The 20,960-nt window shown below is 45.9% G+C and overlaps 1 protein-coding gene across 1 annotated transcript in view; it reads right to left on the bottom strand.

The window, feature by feature from the left end:
• The window catches only part of Nid2 (nidogen 2), a 60,010-nt gene that overhangs the window by 6,337 nt on the left and 32,713 nt on the right, over nucleotides 1–20,960 (bottom strand). Inside the window, exons 9-15 of the mRNA XM_028758532.1 lie at nucleotides 14,046–14,189; nucleotides 13,407–13,535; nucleotides 12,429–12,572; nucleotides 7,021–7,140; nucleotides 6,026–6,274; nucleotides 1,838–2,059; nucleotides 1,139–1,308 (exon numbers count right to left, since the gene is read on the bottom strand). Coding sequence (XP_028614365.1) covers nucleotides 1,139–1,308; nucleotides 1,838–2,059; nucleotides 6,026–6,274; nucleotides 7,021–7,140; nucleotides 12,429–12,572; nucleotides 13,407–13,535; nucleotides 14,046–14,189 — 1,178 coding nt within the window. The remainder of the gene's footprint in view (nucleotides 1–1,138; nucleotides 1,309–1,837; nucleotides 2,060–6,025; nucleotides 6,275–7,020; nucleotides 7,141–12,428; nucleotides 12,573–13,406; nucleotides 13,536–14,045; nucleotides 14,190–20,960) is intronic.

Raw genomic sequence — 20,960 nt, 5'->3', positions numbered from 1 at the left:
AAGGTCAATAGTGCTTTTATTTGAAAATTAAACTTAAAAGGCCCTCCATCTGAGGCAAGGGCACACATTCATACAGGTGGCAATGAGCCCAGGGAATCACAGGATTCATAAACCAAGCTTCTTGGTATGAAGGTCACATTTTAGGTAAATTGCCCCAAAGAGCGCTTGTAATTCCCCCTTCTCCTTCAGTTCCACTATAACCATCTCCTCCCTGCCCACTAGACATGTTTGGAAATGTACTCAAACCATCTGGTGTGGCTAGCACACAAGATGGTTAGCATGGGGAAACTTATCAAGCAATATGCTCTTATAAAGTGGTATTGGGGATGGAGCCTAGAATCTTGAAGAAAAAGACCATCTTTTCATCATACACTGGTTGCTTTGAAGCTTGCTTGGGAGCAGTAGTTCATTAACAGAAGTAAATAGAGAGAACTCTGCCATGTAGGAAAAGTCTGCTCAGTGTACATTGAAGACAGAGGGTCAGACCAGCTTTCATGGTAGCTGGTGTCTCTCTTTTCCCCACTTCAGAGAAGAAATCCCTCCTTCCACATGGAAGTGTCTTGCTAGCTCAAGAGATAAGCATACCCAGGGGCGGGACCAGGGCTGCATAGGCAGCACACATTCCCCAAAGCTGTACAATGGACCAGGCAGAGTGCTAGGACAGAAGTGAGTCAAAGTGGCATAATCAAAATGAAAGGGGCAGCCTGACGAGCAGTCCTGATTTCCACTCTACCATCTCAAATGACCACCTCCTAGCTTTGTTTTGTTTTTTTGACTTCCAAATGTCTGTGGCCTGAACAAAACCCCCAGCAACCTGAGGTAACAATGATCTTTCCCATAAATAGCCAACAGCTCTGAAATTCTTTGGCTATCTGAACTTCCATGACACCCTCAAGGTATAGCAGATAGAAGGGGTCAGACATCATTTCCAACAACGGAGCCCCACTAAAGCAGACGGAAGCCCAGAAACCTGCCAGGATTCCCTGCGCTGCACTACACTTCCCTGTGAAAACCACAAAGCACAGGTCCTCCAGGCCCACAAACCCACAAGTCCACAAGCCTAGCCTGCAGGCTCACCCTCATCCCAAGCCCCACCCTTCTCGTGGAGCCCAGTCCCCCCTGGAGAAACCCAGTTTACATGCAGTGACAGCAGGGTCCTGGCTGCATCCTTCTGAAGCCTGCTGCCATTGAGGGGCAAGTGGCCAATCTGCTGGCCCTGGGCATAGAGCAGGAAGGTGCCCACAGACGGAGGAGTCACATCAGGCCGGGGTGTGGGGCGGACCACAGGTGGAGCGACAGTGGGTAGGCCTGTTTGTGGGAAGGTGGAGAGAGGAAGGAAAGTTACTTTTGCACATGATCACCTCCAAAACTGCCCAGTTCTTCATGGAACAGATTTTTAAAAATAAATTACTGGTTTTTAAGCGCCCCCCCCCCCGAAGATTAACTACTCAAATTTCTGCCATTTACTCAGGAGATAAACATAACTAGCCTCCAAACAAAGTGCAGAGTTTTAGGATGTGGTATGGCAGCCAAATGTTCACTGGGGCCCTAGGGTGGTACTTTCCCCTTTCACCCAGGGCTGGGGGTCATAATAGTCACCCTCTGGCCTGAGATGAGCTATTCTTATAGCAGGGACTACTAGTGGCAAAGCCAATGTTAAATCCAGATTGGGATTCTGAGATACCCTGATGATAAGTCAACTCAGCATACTGATGAGGTGACTTTACTCATCAGACTTCGTAGCTCTTTCTTCCCTACACTGCCCACCCCAGGAAGGAAAACCCCAACAGAAAGCCCTCAATGACACACAGAAGAGCCTGGGCCGTCCCATGCTTACATGCAGGCATGGTGCCTGGCTGCGAGCGCGTGCCCTGTAGCTCTCTGCCATCCTTGTCCACACACCAACAGAAATCGCTCTTCCCATGGCACTGCAGGGGGATGAAGTGTCCCAGGTCGTCACACTGGGGCACATACTGGTCGTCCCTGGGTGTGCCCCCGTAGTGTTCCAGCAGGCTTTCCCTCCAGCGCTCACAGACAGTCCGAGGCCTCTGGGTGGGCTCTAAGATGGGGAAACAAATCTTGGGTGGCCAATCAAGATCAGTACAGATCCAGGTCCCAACTCGTCATCTCCTGGCCTTCCTTTTCCTCTGTCCAGTCACAAAGCCTTAGCCATGACCCTGGACACTGGGCCAAGGAAGCACATGTGTTCTCAGAAGTTCTCTGTGGGAACCCAGAAAAGAAATCACCCTGATGTTCCTTGATGCTTCTATCTCCCAAGGCCAGGAGGACCTGCCATGGAGGCCTGGCCACATCAGACAAGAACAAGGAGACAGGCTCATCCACAGACCTCACTAGGACAAGTTTATAGGCTAGTAGAAATGCATGGGGACATTTGGTCATGTGCCCAGGGCTCCTCTGATGACAGAACACTGTTCAGACTCTCTGAAGACTCAGTGACCCATGTGACACTTTAAAGCAACTCTTTCCCACTTGTCTCAAATTCTTGCTAAAAGAGCCATCTTCAGGCCGACCTATGTGTCCTAGAAAAAAGCTGAAGACCATGCTGAGCTGTAGGTTTCACTGGCCAGTTATAAGGATCCTTGTAAGAGTGGCAGGACACTGTATATGGCACAGCAGAGGCAGCATTGAGGAAGCAGCATTGAGCAACGGGGAACTGCTTCTTGGACTGTCCCGTTTCCAGAATTCACTGCCATCATATTGCTGGAACTATCTCAAAGCTGAACCTTTCCTCCAAGCTCTAGTCTTCTGCCACAATACTGTCCTGTTTTCTCTAGGACTGCACATCCCTAGCCCTCCTTCCTTAGAGCCTCAGGCTTCTGGTTCATACCATGATTAAAGAAAGACCTGCTGGCTTCTGATGTATGCCAGTCTTCCCCACCCCCCCACCCCCCACTAGGCTGCTGCCCCAGGGCCACCGAGGCTCTGCCCTACACATGAGGATGGATCTACAAAGGCTCCAGGGTCAGCTGCTGAAGTCACTTCCTCACAGAGGCTGGATAGCCCACAGAGCGTAACTAAAGGTATTTCTGGTTCTGTTTTAATCACTGAAACTCAAAGCCTAAGTTCTGCAGAATCACGAAGCCAATTTATCCCCTTGCTACCATCGGGATGCATAACTGAAATCTCAGCACAAAAGTACAGGCTTCTGCTTTCTCCCAGACTTGTTCCTCGTGTCTTTAGTTCCACTACACATACCTACGTTTCCCATGGCCCAGATGAATCACCCAGTGCCCCTTTCTCTCACTCCTCACATCTCAGATCAAAAAACGTCTGATCAATTTTACCTCCAAAAACGTTCTGACTAGAGGTGAACATAGTAGTGCATGACCTTAATCCAGCACTCAAGAAGCAGAGGCAGGTACATCTCTGTGAGTTCAAGGCCAGCCTAGTCTACATAGTGAGTTCCAGGATAGTTAGGGCTACATAGTGAGACCTTGTCTTAAAAACAAACCAAAACAAACCAAAACCAAACAACAACAAACAAACAAACAAACAAACAAACAAAAACAACAGACCATCTTGACGTCTTACCACTTCTCCCATGTGTCATCCTGGTTACAGGAATCCTCTCACACTGGGATCATGGCAACAGCCTTCTGGCTTGCTTTTTTCCTTCCACCTTTCCTCACCAAACCAGTGTATACTCAGCCAGCAGCTACAACGGGGCATCTAAACTCAAGGCATAATCTTACACAGAGACCATGGTAACAGCCTTTGGGCTGGCTTTACTGTTCCCACTTTCCCGTATCTTCACTCCACCAAACCAGTGCACTCAACCAACAGCCACAATGGCACATTCAAAACCCAGAGCATCTTAGTCCATTCTTCTGCTCAAAACCCTCCAGACACTTCAAAGAACAAAGCTGGGGGCATCACAACTGGGCTGGAGGGACCAGTCCTCTGAGACTGGTGGGGAGATACCAATAAAGTCCCCAATCTCAAACTCAGCAAGTTCAATCAAGACTCACAGGTTTAGGAAGTGGCTGACCCTCAAGCTCCTGTAGCTCATGACCAAACAGGAAGCAAAGGAGACAAAGGCAAGACTCTGTCCTGCTCAGCCTAAAGTGTTCTAGGACAGGAGAGGGGACTGCTACCCCTTCAAATACTCACCATCCACTTCACAGTGGGGTATACTGGGAAGACCACCAACAGCCCATTCCACACTGAACACCCCCAAGAGCCACTCCTATTTCTGGGGACCACCCAACATGGGTATGTGTCTGGATGGATGCAAACACATAGCAAGTCAACTGGGGCTCAGATCACTCACAGGTAGGCACCCTTCTCATCTCCTACTGCTTTAAGCTACGTTATTCAATCATGGGCTTGCTTCGTTCCTGCTTCTGATTGCTTAGGGTTCAAACAGTCTTGAGTACAGAGTATGCTAGCCTCCATCCAACTGACCTGGTTATGCAAATGAGACTAGTCAGAGATGGCAGGCGTGGCCAAGCAGTGCCAGGGAAGAAACCTTGGCTGTGAGATGTTTGTACAAAGGATGCCTGAGTCACTCTCCTTAGCACGTGTTATTTTAATCAACTTAACAGAATGCTGAGGCATCGCTCCACAGGCCCCATTGAACCACTGACTCTCAAACCTCTGACAGAGATCTGAGGCTTTTGAGAGGAGCCACTACCAAATGAGGATTTCTCTAGGAAACTTATTTTTTAAGGCCTGCAGAATCTTTTCCCCTAACAACCTATTAAAGGAAGGGGAGAGGGTTGAGGGGGGAAGGGAAGCATAGGGCCCATAAATCAGTGTGGAGCAATCCATTACGAGTTTACTTATGTGAATCTTTAGTTTTATTTTTTTGAGAATCTTGTACATTCTATCTTAATCATATTCACCCTCCCTCTCCCAATTCTTCCCAGTTCCATGCCCCAAACTTTTATATCCATGAATCTTAGAAACACTAAAGTTACAAATGTTAAAGAATCAAAACTGCTGGAAATTGTCCAGCTCAGTTTCCCTCACACATTAAAAGCTGACATTAGTGGCTTGTGGTTTTTTTATAATTTAATTATTTTATTTTATAATTTAGAAAGTGGCTCTTTGGATACTAGCTCCCAGATCAGGAAGTATTTGGGCTGAGGCAGCAGCATGTGTTGCCCAATTCTGAATAATTCAGCAGGAGGCTGGAAAGCTGCCCAGTGGAAGCCACCTGCTGCTCACACTGCCAGGGAGACTCTGCCCACCAGGCTCTAGGACCTTGGCGTGAAGAAGGCAGATGATAATGGCCATGTTTGCCACGAATACCTCAGATCAGATGGATGGGTTCCTGTACTCCCTTTGAAAGCAGCTGTGGGCCGGGCGGTGGTGGCGCATGCCTTTAATCCCAGCACTTGGGAGGCAGAGGCAGGCGGATTTCTGAGTTCGAGAGTTCGAGGCTAGCCTGATCTACAGAGTGAGTTCCAGGACAGCCAGGGCTACACAGAGAAACCCTGTCTCGAAAAAACAAAAACAAACAAACAAACAAAAAAAAAATAAAGCAGCTGTGGAAAGAAGGGCTTCCCAAGACCACACTGGATTGCCTAGAAAGGGATGGGGTCATTGGAACTGAAGGACGCTCAAAGGATCCACTCCAAGTTTCATACCTAATATACCCGCTAACATTAGCACGGCCCTCAGACTGCTTTCTACATGGTTACCTAGAGAGCAGTCTTGTTTTTAGATAAAACGCTCTGCTGGGGAAACTCTTTAGCTTCAAGCCTCTCACAGTTGGCCACAGCCTGACTCAGACACTCAGCTTTCAGTCACAACTCAACAAGGATCTACACAGCTGGAGTCCAATGCATAAAGGATCCTGCACGTCACCTACGTATCTAGATGTCCCTATGACATTAACATGCACATGGGTGTGTCTATATCATCCAAGTGTTCTTTGGAAGAAAAAAAAAACCTATGAAAAAATAGTAGCCAGTCAGACCCATGTCTGCAGTCAGAGCTGGGTTATAAACCACCCACTGCCAAAATCATTCAAGGCACTTTTTTGGGGCAGGAGGCTCACCTGGAGGTGGTCCACAATGGGGTGGGGTGGAGCCAGGTGGAGTCTGGGTGCCAGGGACTTCATGGCCATTTCGGTCCACACACCAGCAGAAGCCAGTGCTCCCATGGCACTGCAGTGGCACGAAGTTTCCCTGGTCATCACACTGGGGGATGTGGATCCGTGACCCAGGGTAGGCATGCTGTGCCTGGGCATAGCGCTGCTGGTATTCACAGGGCTTCAGTCCTGAGATGGAATCTCCAGGAACCGTGTCTGAGGGAGACATAAAGGAGAAATAAGAGGTACTGCAAACCATCCACACTAACCAGCTTCCCATAAAGTCTTCTGTACTGAATGTTTCTTCCATACAATTGAAAGTTACCATGACACTGAAAAACAGTAAGACACTAACATTTTAGAGTCCTGAGTTCTTATTTTGGCTTTGCTATTAACTATCTAGTTATTACGAATTCCCTCCATTTCCCTGTATGAAAATAAATGTAAGCTAACCCAGTTTGTTCTCAGCCGTGGGGGCTAGCTGACATCCGGGCAAAATGAAGAATAAACTGCCCGGCATTCTGGGAAACCTTGAGGAGGACAAGCTAACTCCATCCATTCTTTAGGACCCAGAGTCTAAGTCTGAGAAGCCCAGGTCAACAGCCACATTGCCGTATGTCAGCCAAGCTCCATGAAAGCAGTCACCACGAGTACTGACTTCTGGCTCCTTAGTGCATGACTCTCCCACTGAATAAGGTTCTCCTCAATGTTTTTTCCAAACACTACTCAGCAAAGCAGATCACTTGGGTGGTGAACCAGAGCCACCACAGGGTTAATGACAGACTCCAGGAAGCTCACACACCAACTAGCAGCAAGTGGACATCAGGAGTCTACTGAGAAGAGTCCAGAGCTTGGAAAGTCCCCCATCCAGGCCTCAGACCAGGTTCCATCTTGGGCAGGAAGGAAAATAAGAGGGAAGGAGCTGGGAGATCCCTGAGTTTAATCAGGTCTTCATCACTTACCAGAGGTGCAGTGAAACCCATCCCCATGATACCCAGGCTGGCAACGGCAGGAGAAGGACCCGGGAGTGTTGTAGCAGATAGCTGCCTCATGACATCTGTTTTCCGCACATTCATCAACATCTGCAGAGGTCAGGGACGGGTACAGAGAGGTGAGGAAAGGAAGGAAGGAAGGAAGACCATGACTTCATCATAAACAGCTGTGTGACTACATGGTCAGAGTGCATATGGCTTAATAAGTTATCAACTTTTTCTAAAGTCAAACAGTAAGCATAACAACAAACGAATCAAAAAACATGCACTGGCAGCTTTATGTTAACTTGACTCAAGTCAGAAACATAAAAGAGGAGGGAGCCTCAACAGAGAAAATGCCTCTATAGGGTATTTTCTTAATTAGTGATCAATGGGGGAGGCCCCAGCCCCTTGTGAGTGGGGTGGTGCCGTCCCTGGGCTGGTGATGCTGGGGTCCATAAGAAAGCAGGCTGAGCAAGCCAGTGAGCAGCGCCCGTCCACAGCCTCTGCATCAGCTCCTGCCTCCAGGTTCCATCCCTGCATGAGGTCCAGTTCTCATTGCTTTTGATGATATTGTTACATGAACTGTGAGCGAAATAAACTCCTCTGAAAGTACCTTTTGATAGGTGTTTCATCACAGTAATTGTAACCTCAGCTGAGATAAAAACAAATCCAGGAACATGTGAGCTAACGAGACAAATGTTCAGCACAGAGATCTAATCTAATCTGAGCATAGGTACTGAGTACTTCTGGGGTGTTCCTGACTACTGTGAATTCTAGAAGTTATTTCCTTTCAACTACTAACCTATACTGTAAATCATTAATTTCCTGTCAGTGATATTACAAAAAAAGACAAATATAGAAAACAATTGTTTTTCCTTCTTTGTTTGGCATCTGCTCTCTTTATATTCCTGTAGAGGTACAGGTGTTAGATGAAGCCCCAAACACATTTTCAGTTTAGAAGGAAACTGATCCTTGCCTGATCAGACTGCTTTCTAAAATCTCCAGCCATAGACAGCTTTACAGAAACTTTTCACTTGTACAAAGAGAAGAATGTTACTGGCCCTTTTGAAACAACCCATGCACATGAGAGCCTGCACTCATTGTCCACAGATAAGCAGCCCAGCCCCTGCACTCTGCAGGAGCTTCTCTGAGGATTTTACAATCGTACTCAAAACTGCAAGATGAACAGCTGGAGGAAAAGCCAATTGATATGCCTTTTATTTTACTTATTAAAGTTAGCCCATGCTTTATCAGTAGCAAGTCACCTCTTCCCCCACCCCACACTCAAAACCCCCAAGAAACTCTCCCAAGAGGAAGGGCCGAAGCTGATGCCAGGGGATGAGGTAAGCTCTAAGGGGACAGGAAGTCTTCCAGGGGAAAAGGGGGGAAGCAAAAGGTACAGGTTTGACTTCCAGACCTCAGCTTGACCAAAACCAAAACAAAGCATGAGTCACACCCACAACAGCAAATGGAAGTGTGAGGAGACACAACAACAACCCATGTGACAAGGTGATAGCCAGAAACCTACTACAGGAAAAAAGAGCTGGCCCATTTGGTATGGCCATGGCAGGCACACACCAGCTTGGAAAGTGGAACTTTATAACCAGGGTCAGATCTGAATGGGATCAGGGACAGACTCTACCAAGCCCCCATTCTCCAAAAGCTCTGCCTACAACTCAGGCGTTTTTCTCGGCTGACAGGCTACTGCTCCTTACACATAGGCATTCCATTTCCGTATACCCATCTAGGGAGCATCTGCTTATCCTTTGCCTTTGGAGAACACAGTGTCATTGAGTCTAAAAACCCCCGAACGCTCAACAGAGCAAGGTTGATTCCACCCAGAGTGACTCTCCCTGGGCAAGCAAACTGCCTTTTCTGGTTATCTTCACCTCCCAAGATTAAGAAGGAAATTGTTTAGTGAGCGTCCTAGATAGCAACTCAGTTACTAAAGAACTGTCATTTTTATCCTAGTAGCATATCCTGTCTCTTCAAAGGCCAGCTCCAGGGCACAGCTGAGTGGAGAGCTGGCTGGGCCTGGAGGGACTCTAAAACTGACTGAGGAGCCAAAGCTATAAAAATGAACTGCCAGCCAAATTCAGGAAATTCCAGCTATGACAGAACATACCCTATAAGTACTTCCAGAGGCAACAGGAACCCCAAGCAATGGCAGGAAGCAGGAATTCCTGACCACACAGCATACTGCAGGACCCCAGGGAGCCTTTTCTTAGGCTATTTTTTAACTAAGGGAGAGGGGATTCCCTAAGGTTGCCAAATCTCTGGTGTCATTAAAGCCCTCACCTAGGGATTCTGACCAAACCTGAAATGGCCACTCTCCCCTGTTGTTACATTTCTCATGGTTACAGCAGGCAGTAGTTGTCAGGAATGACCAACAAGTAGGAAAAAAAACCCTTGAAGAAGTTTAATATATCACACCTGAGGAATCCCTGACCCCCAAGTTGGAGAACTACAGGCTCCCAGAAGCGCAATCCAACTCCATCTTAGAGGGTCTCCATGATGGACAGCTAGAGGCCAGTCAGTGGATCCAGGCAGGGTCTGAGCTCAGAGATGGCTTCACATCTCCTCAGGAGCACAAACACCATGGGGTTTGCAGAGAGTTAGAGGTCATTTCCCAGGATGCCAAGTGTCCAGACAGAAGATGGGGAAGGACTCTGGCCTCTTCTCAAGGCAGAAGCTATCTTTTTAATCCCCACTGATACGAGGATGCCAGTAACGATTAACTAGTGGGCAGGATGATGTTCAGGGGCTGATGGAAGATGGGTCAGGTCAGGACAGGACTGAGAGGACCAGGACAGTCCCTTATCACAAAGGCAACAGAAAAAAGGCATTGGGATTCCAGCACAATCGAAGCCTCCACCACTCAGCCATTACACTCAAGAATCTGTTAGAAAAACATGTCTGGAACCGTCCAGTCGTAGCTCATGCTTTGGAGCTCTGACATCCCTTCCTGGCCCCATTCTGAGCAGAAGCAGCTGGAAGCAAACTCAACCACTGAATGACTGACTTGCTTTCACTGTTTTAACTCTCTAGTGCTAATTAACCTTTAAGCTACCCAGAACCCTATGCTTTTGGTCCATATGCCTTCTCTCTGCTCCCTAACTGTTGTCCATCACACACCAGTGTCTGCTGTTCATGTTTGTTGAGGCATGTGGTGATCTCCCTTGGGACCTGTAATCATGGTAATGGTGATAGTGGTAAACATTGTTACTTCTATGTCCATACCCTCTCGTCCATGCTTTACCTAGTGTCTCTGAGCACAGAAATCCTAAGAATAACGTCTGTACCATTCACCTGCTTCCTGAACAAAAATATAACAGACTCTGGTATCCTTAACTCACACCCGAAACTCCAAGACAATCTGTTCTTCCTGCAAAGTCACCCAGATTCTTAACAACATGTCTGGGAACTATCCAGCTCACACTAGTATAGGGCGGAAACTGCTTCAGTTGGAGGGAAGGTGGAGAAGACTTGACTCTTTTCAAATCAAAGTTACCTGCTAGTGACTTAAACCAGACTGAGAACCTGAATCCAAGGGCGCCTTTCCAGGGTGCCTGTTTTCCAACAAAGCATTGTTGGAGGAAAACCCACACATCTTCTTTTCATCCGACAGAGCAAAAATTGTGTGCCTCCAGACTGCACGGTTCGCGCTCACAGACATAAGTACTATGAAACACCTCTAAATATGAATGTATACACATATCTAATGTGTTGTAGGTTTATTCTACAAGTGACTTTCATGATTAGGATAGACTATCATGTGGACTCTTTAGGAAAATGACCCCTCTCGGAAGCCTGGTTACCAAATGTGGCTGTGGCTTGTTAGGGACCTCCCAATATGGACTTCAGTGATCCCGGTCTCACGATATGCATAACCTCTATCAATCCTCTCCTTAGGGACATTTACAATCATAACAAATACAGTAAAACAATACTGCAAGCACCTCTGAGATAATGACTTCCATCTTTCTGGCAGGCCATAATAAAGCAAGCTGTCTTGTGACTAAACAGCCTTGTTTCATGAGAGGCCCACATGACAAGAAACTAAAGGGCACAGCCTGCTATGACAGAACAGAGGTGCTGTGTCCAACAGTCCTGACGCATGTCCATACTAAGCGGTGACTCTTGTCTTAAGCCTTACTAGAGGTCCTAAGACTTAGCACCTGCTGAATCATGGCCACACTCCTGACCCACAGAGAGCAGACGGGACTGGTGAGGTTGTTTAAAGAGCAGATTCATACTCAATAGTGTGAATGCTTAGAAAACTGAAGAATGCATCAATATAAAGGTTATTCAGGGAAGCTTCTAAATTGTCTAAATAGACTACAGTATATGACAAAACCAAAACTTGGTTATTGTAAGAGAAAACCATGAGAAAATAAGGGTTAGAAAGCATTTGAAATGAAAAAGAGCCTCCTCTGGAAATCTTTTCTCCTTTGCCACCTCATACCTGGGCCTCCCGAGATAATGTGCTAGGACAGCTTTGGAACTCCCTGGGCCTTCATGACCAACGTCCACAGCATGGCCCCTTCACCCCAATCCTTGTTCTACTGAGCTGTTCTGTTGCTGAGATAAAACACTTAAGAAAAGCAGTTTAGGAAAGTTCATTTTACCGCTTACACTTCCAGACCACAACCCATCGCAGTAACTCAAAACAGGAACTGGAGCAGAGAGCACGGAGGCTCAACACTGCAGATCAATGCTTGCTCTCCTGGCTCACTCTCAGGCTAAGCTTTGCTGGCATTCATACACTGCCCAGGAATACACCCCCAGTACTGGGCCCTCCTACATCAGTTAGCAATCAAGAGAAGGCCCACGGGCAAAGCTGATCGAGGCAGTTTCTCAACTGAGGCTCTCTCTTCCCAGATAAATCGAGGTCATGACAAGTTCATAATAAAAACTGCCAGGTCTGATGACACACCCCTTTGATACTTGAAGCAGAAGCAAGTAAAACTCTTTGTGTTTCAAGCCAGCTGGACTACACAGGGAAACCAGACCCTGTCACCAACCAACCAACCAACCAACCAACCAACCAGCCAACCAGCCAACCAAGCTAAACACCACAACAGCCCATCTCACCAGGTGTTTGATGAAGGTGGGAGAATTTAGAAAGAACTGTGGGTATGAGTCCCTCCCATCCTACACTAGCTCCAAGGAACAGAAGGTTTCCAAGCTGATACCAACACTCCAGGATAACCATGGGTGTTCACCAGTCTGGCACCAAAAGAACACTCTTGGGCTCCCTTTCTGACTCCAAGGATGCCTGCTCTCTTTCAGCAATCCCAAGGCTGAGTCATAGGAGGGGAGAAGCTGTGTCTCTATGAGGATGTATACCTAAAGGGACCATGCAGAGTCCTCAAGACTTACCCACAGGTACTCACCAGAACACTGATGCCCAGTGCCAACAAAGCCTGGTAGGCAGGCACAGCTGAATGAGCTGCCTCCATGGTGAATGCACCGGGCCTGCCCCTCAGGGGCACAGGTGTGACTGCCATCAAGGCAAGGGTTGGGAGGTGGGGCAATCACTGAAAAGAAAGTGAGAGTTTAAATGTGTGTGTGTGTGTGTGTGTGTGTGTGTGTGAGAGAGAGAGAGAGAGAGAGAGAGAGAGTGTCATTCTCTTAATCGCCCCACCCATAGACTAACAGCATCAGCACACCTGCGGAACTTAAGGAACACAGGGTCTCAGGGCTTGTATCAGTCAGAATCTCAATTCTATCAAGATTTCTAACTCAGGTTCATATGCCTATTAGAGTTCAGATGTGCTAGTGTGTGTCTGTGTTTAAAATATTAGGCATGACAATAAGTGATCAAAACAGATCCAGGCTACAGCTTGTAATTCCCCAGAGAACTGCACACATGTGACAGATAGACAGGCAGGCACACCCCATGCAGTTCCTAATACCACTGTTACACTGTCATCTTACTGGAGACTGAAATGTGTGTTTATTATCAGCTCCACCTGTGGGATAAATTTGGAAGTCTAGGTCTTTCGAATCCATTCATAGAAGGTATATTTATTGTGGATGGGGTCTTTGGCTCCTCACACAAGACAGGCACCTTTCAACATGAATTCTTTCTAGAGCGGGGGTGTTATTAGTCGCTATCTGGTCATGTGACCCCAGAATTCCAACTATGAACATCCTCCGGTAACTCAATATAATACCTAGATGGGAAAAACCCAATGGTGATGTGTCATCGTGACAGGACAGAGCTGAACAACAGCAGAGGGCTGGCTGCATACTTCAGAAAAGCCACATGTCAGAGGCTCTGTACAGCAGGTACAGCAGAGATGTAAGTGAATCACAAGGTAGGACTCAGCAGCCTCTTAGCTAAAGGAAAAAAGGATTCTGGTACTCACAGATACAAGTGTGCTGGTCATCTGCAAATTCATAGCCACTACGGCATTCACACCGGTAGCTTCCCACCAAGTTGACACACACAGAATTGGGGCCACAGCGGTGGAAGCCAGTGGCACATTCATTAACATCTAGGCAAAAATGAGAACAGAAAGCACTGATGAGACAGAGTGTTCCAGACATGAAGGCCCAATGACTTAATTTTCCTCTGATGCTTCAGTGGGAATAATGGTTGGTAAATGGAAAGCATAGAAATTCTAGAGTTTTCGACACTGGGCAAAAACCCAAGTAGCAATTCATCAGAAATAAGGAAAAATATTTTCAACTCTTTCCAGTTAGGACATAGGAAAATAATTTTTGAATACTTTAGAAACTCTTTTAAAAAGTAAAATAATTTTATTTTCATTAGATGGGTTCTTTCTATAGCTTTAACCCAATACCCACCTCTGCACTATCTTCCCAAACCTAGTCAGATTCTGCCTCAGCTCTCATATTATGATATCCAGATTAACAGAGGCTAAAATCATTGCCTGAGGACGACCACAAAGACCACAGGTTCTTGTCCTCCACGGACTGTGACGTAGGAAAGAGGAAGGTGAAAACCAGAGCTACGCGACAGAAACAGAGAACATGTCTCTCACCCACACAGCTCCGGCCATCACCCTGGAACCCAGGCGTGCACTCGCAGGTGTAGTCTACACCTGTCCCCGGGTGGCACCTTGCTGTTGTGTCACAGGTGTGGCTTCCGTCATAGCAAGGATTCACTGCAGCAGGGGCTGAGTCCACTACGCACAGGAAACAGAAATAAGCAGAGTGACTGTCACAGAGAGAATGTGGGACAAAGGAAGGAGACGGGAGTCTTTGCTATTCAAATCAAAGGTGGACTACTTATATCTCAATGTTAATTTAACAGCGTCTTCGTGCCTATGCTGCAGAGCAGGGTCTGGCTCTCAGTAGCTTTGCTTCCAGGGCAAGAAGGCCTCTAGCATCTCCTGGGCTCTCACGATGCCTCTGTGCTAGACGTCTGTTCCCATAAGAAAGGTGAACAATCCAGAGTCAGCAAGTGTGTTGGCGCAGACTCAACCTCCAAACTTCTGGCTCTGTCTGTCAGTCTCTGACTTCAGTCTCACTGTTTCTGTGAATTGAATCTAAAACCTCGCAGGGTCTCAGGCTCTCTCCCAGTTAGAATCTCAGTTTTAGGAAGATTCCTAGCTCAAGGGCTCATATGTGCTATAGCTGAGAAGGCTAGCATGTTAGTGCTTAAAACACTAGGCATGACAGTAAGTCATCCAAACAGACCTTGGTTCAAGCTTGTAATGCCCCAGATCACTGCATGTACATAACAGACAGACAGACAGACAGACAGACAGACAGACAGACAGACAGACACACACACACACACACATACACACACACACAGTTTCTACTACTGTTGATACTTCCATATCTTACTGGAGATTGGAATGTTTCTCTATCATCAGCTATCTCTATCAGGAGGATAAATTTGGAATTCTAAGTCATTTTGAAAGTTAAAAACGATTACATATGTAATTTTGTATATGTGTACGTACACGCATATGTGCACACTCAAATGTTGCAGTGTACTTAGTGTACCTGTAGAGATCAGAGGGCAGCTCCGTGGAGTATGCTCTCTCCTTCCACACTTAATGTGGGTTTCAGGAATTGTCCTCTGGTCACTGGTTAGATTTTTATCAACTTAACACACACTAAGGTCATCTGACTAAAAACTCTCATTTGAGAAAATGCCTCCTCCATCAGACTGGCCTACAGGCACGTCTGTGGAGCATTTGCTTGATTAATGATTGATGGAAAAAGGCTCAGCTGACAGTGAGTGGTATCAGCCCTGGGCAGGTGGTCCTGGGATGTTAGGAAAGCAAACTGGGCAGGCAAGGAGGAACAAGCAACACCCCTCCATGGCTTCTGCTTCAACTTCTACCTCTTGCTCCTGCCATGAGTTCCTGCCCCGACTTTCCCTCATGATAGACTGTAATCTATAAAATGAAGTAAACTTTCCCCTTCCCAAACTGGTTTTGGTCATGAAGTTTATCACAGTAACAGAAAGCAGACTAGTACATATGGCAAGCTCATTACCCATTGAGCCATCTTGGGTTATCTTTGGGGGTCCCAAAACTATCTTTGTAAAGATACAACCTGTGATGGTTTGTATATGCTTGAACCAGGGAGTGGCACTATTGGGTGTGGCCCTGTTTGAGTAAGTGTGTCACTGTGGGTGTGGGCTTAACCCTAACCCTAACCCTAACCCTAACCCTAACCCTAACCCTAACCCTAACCCTAACCCTAACCCTAACCCTAACCCTTAAGGCATGAAAGTCAGTCTTCCACCAGCAGCCTTCAGGTGAAGATGTACAACTTTCAGTTCCTCCTGCACCATGCCTGCCTGGACGCTGTCATGCTCCTGTCTTGATGATACTGGACTAAATCTCTGAACCTATAAGCCAGCCGCAACTAAACGTTGTTTTTATAAGAGTTGCCTTGCTCATGGTGTCTGTTCACAGCAGGAAAACCCAAACTAAGATACAACCAAATAAACAAAAATAGCTTCCCACCCCAAAAATTCCACCAGAGAACTCCTAAACCTGATAAACAACTTCAGCAAAGTGGCTGGATATAAAATTAACTCAAACAAATCAGTAGCCTTCCTCTACTCAAAAAATAAACAGGCTGAGAAAGAAATTAGGGAAATTACATTCTTCACAATAGTCACAAATAATACAAAATAACTTGGTGTGAATCTAACAAAGCAAGTAAAAGATCTATATGACAAGAACTTCAAGTCTCTGAAGAAAGAAATCGAAGATCTCAGAAGATGGAAAGATCTCTCATGCTCATGGATTGGCAGGATTAATACAGTAAAAATGGCCATCTTGCCAAAAGCAATCCCCATCAAAATTCCAACTCAATTCTTCTTAGAGTTAGAAAGAACAATTCTCAAATTCATTTGGAATAACAAAAAACCCAAGGTAGCAAAAACTATTCTCAACAATAAAAGAACTTTGGGAGGAATCACCATCCCGGACCTCAAGCTGTACTACAGAGCCATAGTGATAAAAACTGCATGGTACTGGTACAAAGATAGACAGGAAGATCAATAGAATAGAATTGAAGACCCAGAAATGAACCCACACACCTATGGTCACTTGATCTTTGACAAAGGAGCTAAAGCCATCCAGTGGAAAAAAGACAGAATTTTCAACAAATGGTGCTGGTTCAACTGGAGGTCAGCACATAGAAAAATGCAAAGTGATCCATTCTTATTTCGTTGTACAAAGCTCAAGTCTAAGTGGATCAAAGACCTTCACATAAAACCAGATACACTGAAACTAATAGAAGAGCAAGTGCAGAAGAGCCTTGAATACATGGGCACAGGGGAAATGTTCCTGAACAGAACACCAATGGATTATGCTCTAAGATCAAGAATTGGCAAATGGGACCTCATAAAATTGCAAAGCTTCTATAAGGCAAAGGACACTGTCAATAGGACAAAACAGCAACCAACAGATTGGGGAAAGATCTTTACCAATCCTACATCAGATAGGGGGCTAATATCCAATATATACAAAGAACTCAAGAAATTAGACTCAGACAACCAAATAACCGTATTAAAAATGGAGTACAGAGCTAAATAAAGAATTCTCAACTGAGAAAACTCAAATGGCTGAGAAGCATCTAAAGAAATGTTCAGCATCCTTAGTCATCAGGGAAATGCAATCAAAACAACCCTGAGATTCCACCTCACACCAGTCAGAATGGCTAAGATTAAAAACTCAGGTGATAGTAGATGCTGGCGAGGATGTGGAGAAAGAGGAACACTCCTCCATAGTTGGTGGGATTGCAAGCTGGTACAATCACTGTCAAAATTAGTCTGACAAAATTAGTTCCTCAGAAAATTGGACATAGCATTACCTGAGGACTCAGTTATACCACTCCTGAGCATATACCCAAAAGATGTTCCAACATATAACAAGGGCACATGGTCCACTGTGTTCATAGCAGCCTTGTTTATAATATCCAGAAGCTGGAAAGAACCCAGGTTTCCTTCAACAGAGGAATGGATACAGAAAATGTGGTACAATTACACAATGAAGTATTACTCAGCTATTAAAAACAATGAATTCATGAAATTCTTAGGTAAATGGATGGAACTAAAAAATGTCATCCTGAGTGAGTTAACCCAATCACAAAAGAACACACATGGTATGCATTCACTGATAAGTAGATATTAGCCCAAAAGCTTGAAATACTAAAGATACAGGTCACAGACTACATGAAGCTCAAGAAGGAAGACCAAAGTGTGGGTGCTTCAGTCCTTCTTAGAAAGGGGAACAAAATACTCACGGGATCAAATATGGAGACAAAGTGTGGAACAGAGATAAAAGGCCATCCAAAGACTGCCCCACCTGGGGATCCATCCCATATAGTCACCAAACCCAGACACTATTGTGGATGCCAAGAAGTGCATGCTGACAGAAGCCTGATATAGCTGTCTCCTGAGAGGCTCTACCAGAGCCTGACAAATACAGAGGCAGATGCTCACAGCCAACAACTGGACTGAGCACAGGGTCTCCAATGGAGGGGTTAGAGAAAGGACTGAAGGAGCTGAAGGGGTTTGCAACCCCATAGGAAGAACAACAATATCAACCAACCAGACATCCCCCGCCCCAGAACTCCCAGGGACGAAACTACCAACCAAGGAATACATGTGGAGGAACCCATGACTCCAGCTGCATATGTAGGAGAGGACGGCATTGTTGGGCATCAATGGGAGGAGAGGCCCCTGGTCCTGTGAAGGCTCAATGCCCCAGTGTAGGGGAATTCGAGGGTGGGGAGGTGGGAGTGGGTAGGTGGGTGGGGTTACATCCTCATAGAAGGGGAAGGGGGATGGGATGGGGGTTTTGGGAGGAGGACCTGGGAAAGGGGATAACATTTGAAATGTAAATAAAGAAAATATCCAATAAAAAGAAAAGAAAAAAAAGATGAAATTCAACAACAACAACAACAAAAAGATAAAAGCAGAAAAACAAGAAAGAAATAGCTTCTCACTGCCTACTTGTGAATCCATCTCTAAATAACTTCTGGAGAGTGTCATACAAGTTGTAGTTGACAATCCTTGAGCATCTCCTCAGTGGTGTTGGGAACCCTCCATATCCAACCCCATTAATCTGCATGATCACATGTGCAGACAGCAGACAGTATCAATGGCCTACCTTTGTTCTTTGTGCAGCACAGAGTCAAGGAGCTTGCCTAAGGTTATGGTCAGAAGATAAAAATCCAAACAGCCCCAGGCCAGGGCCCAGGCTGCCCACCTCTCTGCTGCAGCTGTCATCAGAGGACCCTCATAAAGTTACCTAACTAACCCAAAGGCACAGACAACAGGATGAAGTTCAAATGCCCAGTGACTCTCTTCTGACTCCTCAGTGCAAAATCCAAATGACATCGCTTGCATCTCCTGGGTTCGCTCTTTAAAATTGAGCATAATGTATTTCCAGGGCTGGTGTTTCCACAGTCCTGAGGGACTGTGCTCTCCTTCCTCCTCAGTGTGGCAGCTCTTTGTCCTCAGTCTGTGGAACTGTAATCTTGGATTACAGAGAGTTTCAGGAGCCCCATGTACAACTGTCCGTCTCTGCACTGAGCCACTCCTGCTACCACATTACTCTGTGCACAATATAACGAGGCCTCTGCCTCTTACGTCTGTGACTGAACCCTGTCTTGGAGGGCAGGTTCGTACACACCCCTGGACACCCCATCTGTTACTGATACAACAGTTCTCTCACTGTCAGAAGCCAGAATCCTAGCATCTGTAGACACACCCTGGCAGGACCTCTGCCTGCCCTTAGCGACAGGAGTCTCTGTCACCTCTATCTCACCTGTGACTCCCCAGCCATCTTCTACAGCTGAGACCTGTGCAAAGTAGCTGCGGGTTACCCCAATTGCTAGCTACCACAGCGTACTTCAGAGGGTCAGCTTCCCCCAATCCTTCAGGACTTTCGCTGTCTCCCTAGTACTTTTACCATCCTGCTGCCCAAGTGAAGACTCTTCTGGTTAGCTTCAACAACAGTCTGCTGTAATCTGAAATGCCACGGCTGAGATACCTCCCCTTCCTAGTAAACTCCTGCCATCCACTCTATAAGAAGCAGCACAGTGCATTCCTGCAGCAGAACATTCATTTTCAGTTCCCCACACGGGGCCTGAGTGTGAGGTTGGCTATGGGTCTATCCCCAGTTCACCTCAATGTTGGCTAACATAAGGAAATCTCTGCCAGACCAAAAGGGGGGGAAAAAAAGGGCTGCCAGCCATCCTGGGAATGCCTTCTTCTGCATCTATTTGCCAAGGGACAAGAACACAGCATTGGAGTAGCAGTGCTCAGTTAATGCGGGCATGCAGAGTTCCTGAAACCAGTCTCTGGCCAGATTTTAACTAAGAACAGGGTCACAGCCTCACACCAGGCCCATGCAAGACCAGAACTTCGCTCTCCCCACAATTATTTCCTCATTTTAGAATATCTTCCAAAGGGAACAGTCATCTTCAAAATACTTTATAAAAATCAATGCTTAGCCTTCTTTGGCATCCCTTCTCAGCATCCAGACTTGACCACAGTGAATTCCAGGAAAGATTAAAGTGTGCATGTGTTTGTCAGAGCCTATCTCCCTGCTAGGCATTAAAATAAAAAGGGAATCTTAGAAGCAGACCAGAGGTGACCTGCACTACCGTATTTACGTCAATATAAGCACATCCATCCATAATTACACAATATTGATTTAACAGACAATACAGTTATAGAACTAGTTATATAATTCAGAATCCAGTGCAGAGGGGAACTGCATAGCTCCTTATTAAGAAAAACTACAGAAATTTTAAAAACCAGCTATTTCAGTGAACCCTTCTGCATGCAGCCACTAAGTGTAGCTTCCAGTAACATCTTGAGAAAATGTTCCTAAAACCACATCACTATTCATAATCTCTGAGCCTGCTAGCTCTCCTCTCACTATAAGCCAAGGACGACCATGTCCTTCTTAAGCCGTTTCATATTTCACCCACTTAAACTAGTGATTCCCCGACAGAAGAGCTGGAACTCACTGACTCACTTAGAAAGAGAAGGATGGTTTCCTTAAAGGAGCCATCACTGGGCTTCACTGAATGGCCCTCTGATCCCTATTGAGGGAGGACAAGCAGCAAGTTCTGTTCTCTGACAATATGAGAAACAACTGCCTGGGACAGAGGACTGGGGATGGAGGACAGCAAGGGCCATAGGCTTCTCTTCCTCACTGGGGAAAATTATTTATATATATATATATATATGTATATATATATATATATATATTTTTTTTTCCCATCAAAGAACAGGGTCCACTCTTGGGGAAGGGGATAAGTGGGCAGCAAGGCAGAGAGACAGGAAAAGGGAATAGGAAAGATAACTCAAAACAAAAATCTGTATGAAAACCCATAACAAAACCTATTACTTCGTATATTCATTTTTAAAACAAATAAACATAAATACAATTTAATAATAATAGGGC

The sequence above is a fragment of the Grammomys surdaster genome, unplaced genomic scaffold (genome assembly GCF_004785775.1).
Source record: "Grammomys surdaster isolate TR1022 unplaced genomic scaffold, NIH_TR_1.0 126198, whole genome shotgun sequence".
Classification (NCBI taxonomy): Eukaryota; Metazoa; Chordata; class Mammalia; order Rodentia; family Muridae; genus Grammomys; species Grammomys surdaster.
Note: the sequence above shows the minus strand (reverse complement) of the source record. Positions and strands in the feature narration are given on the sequence as shown.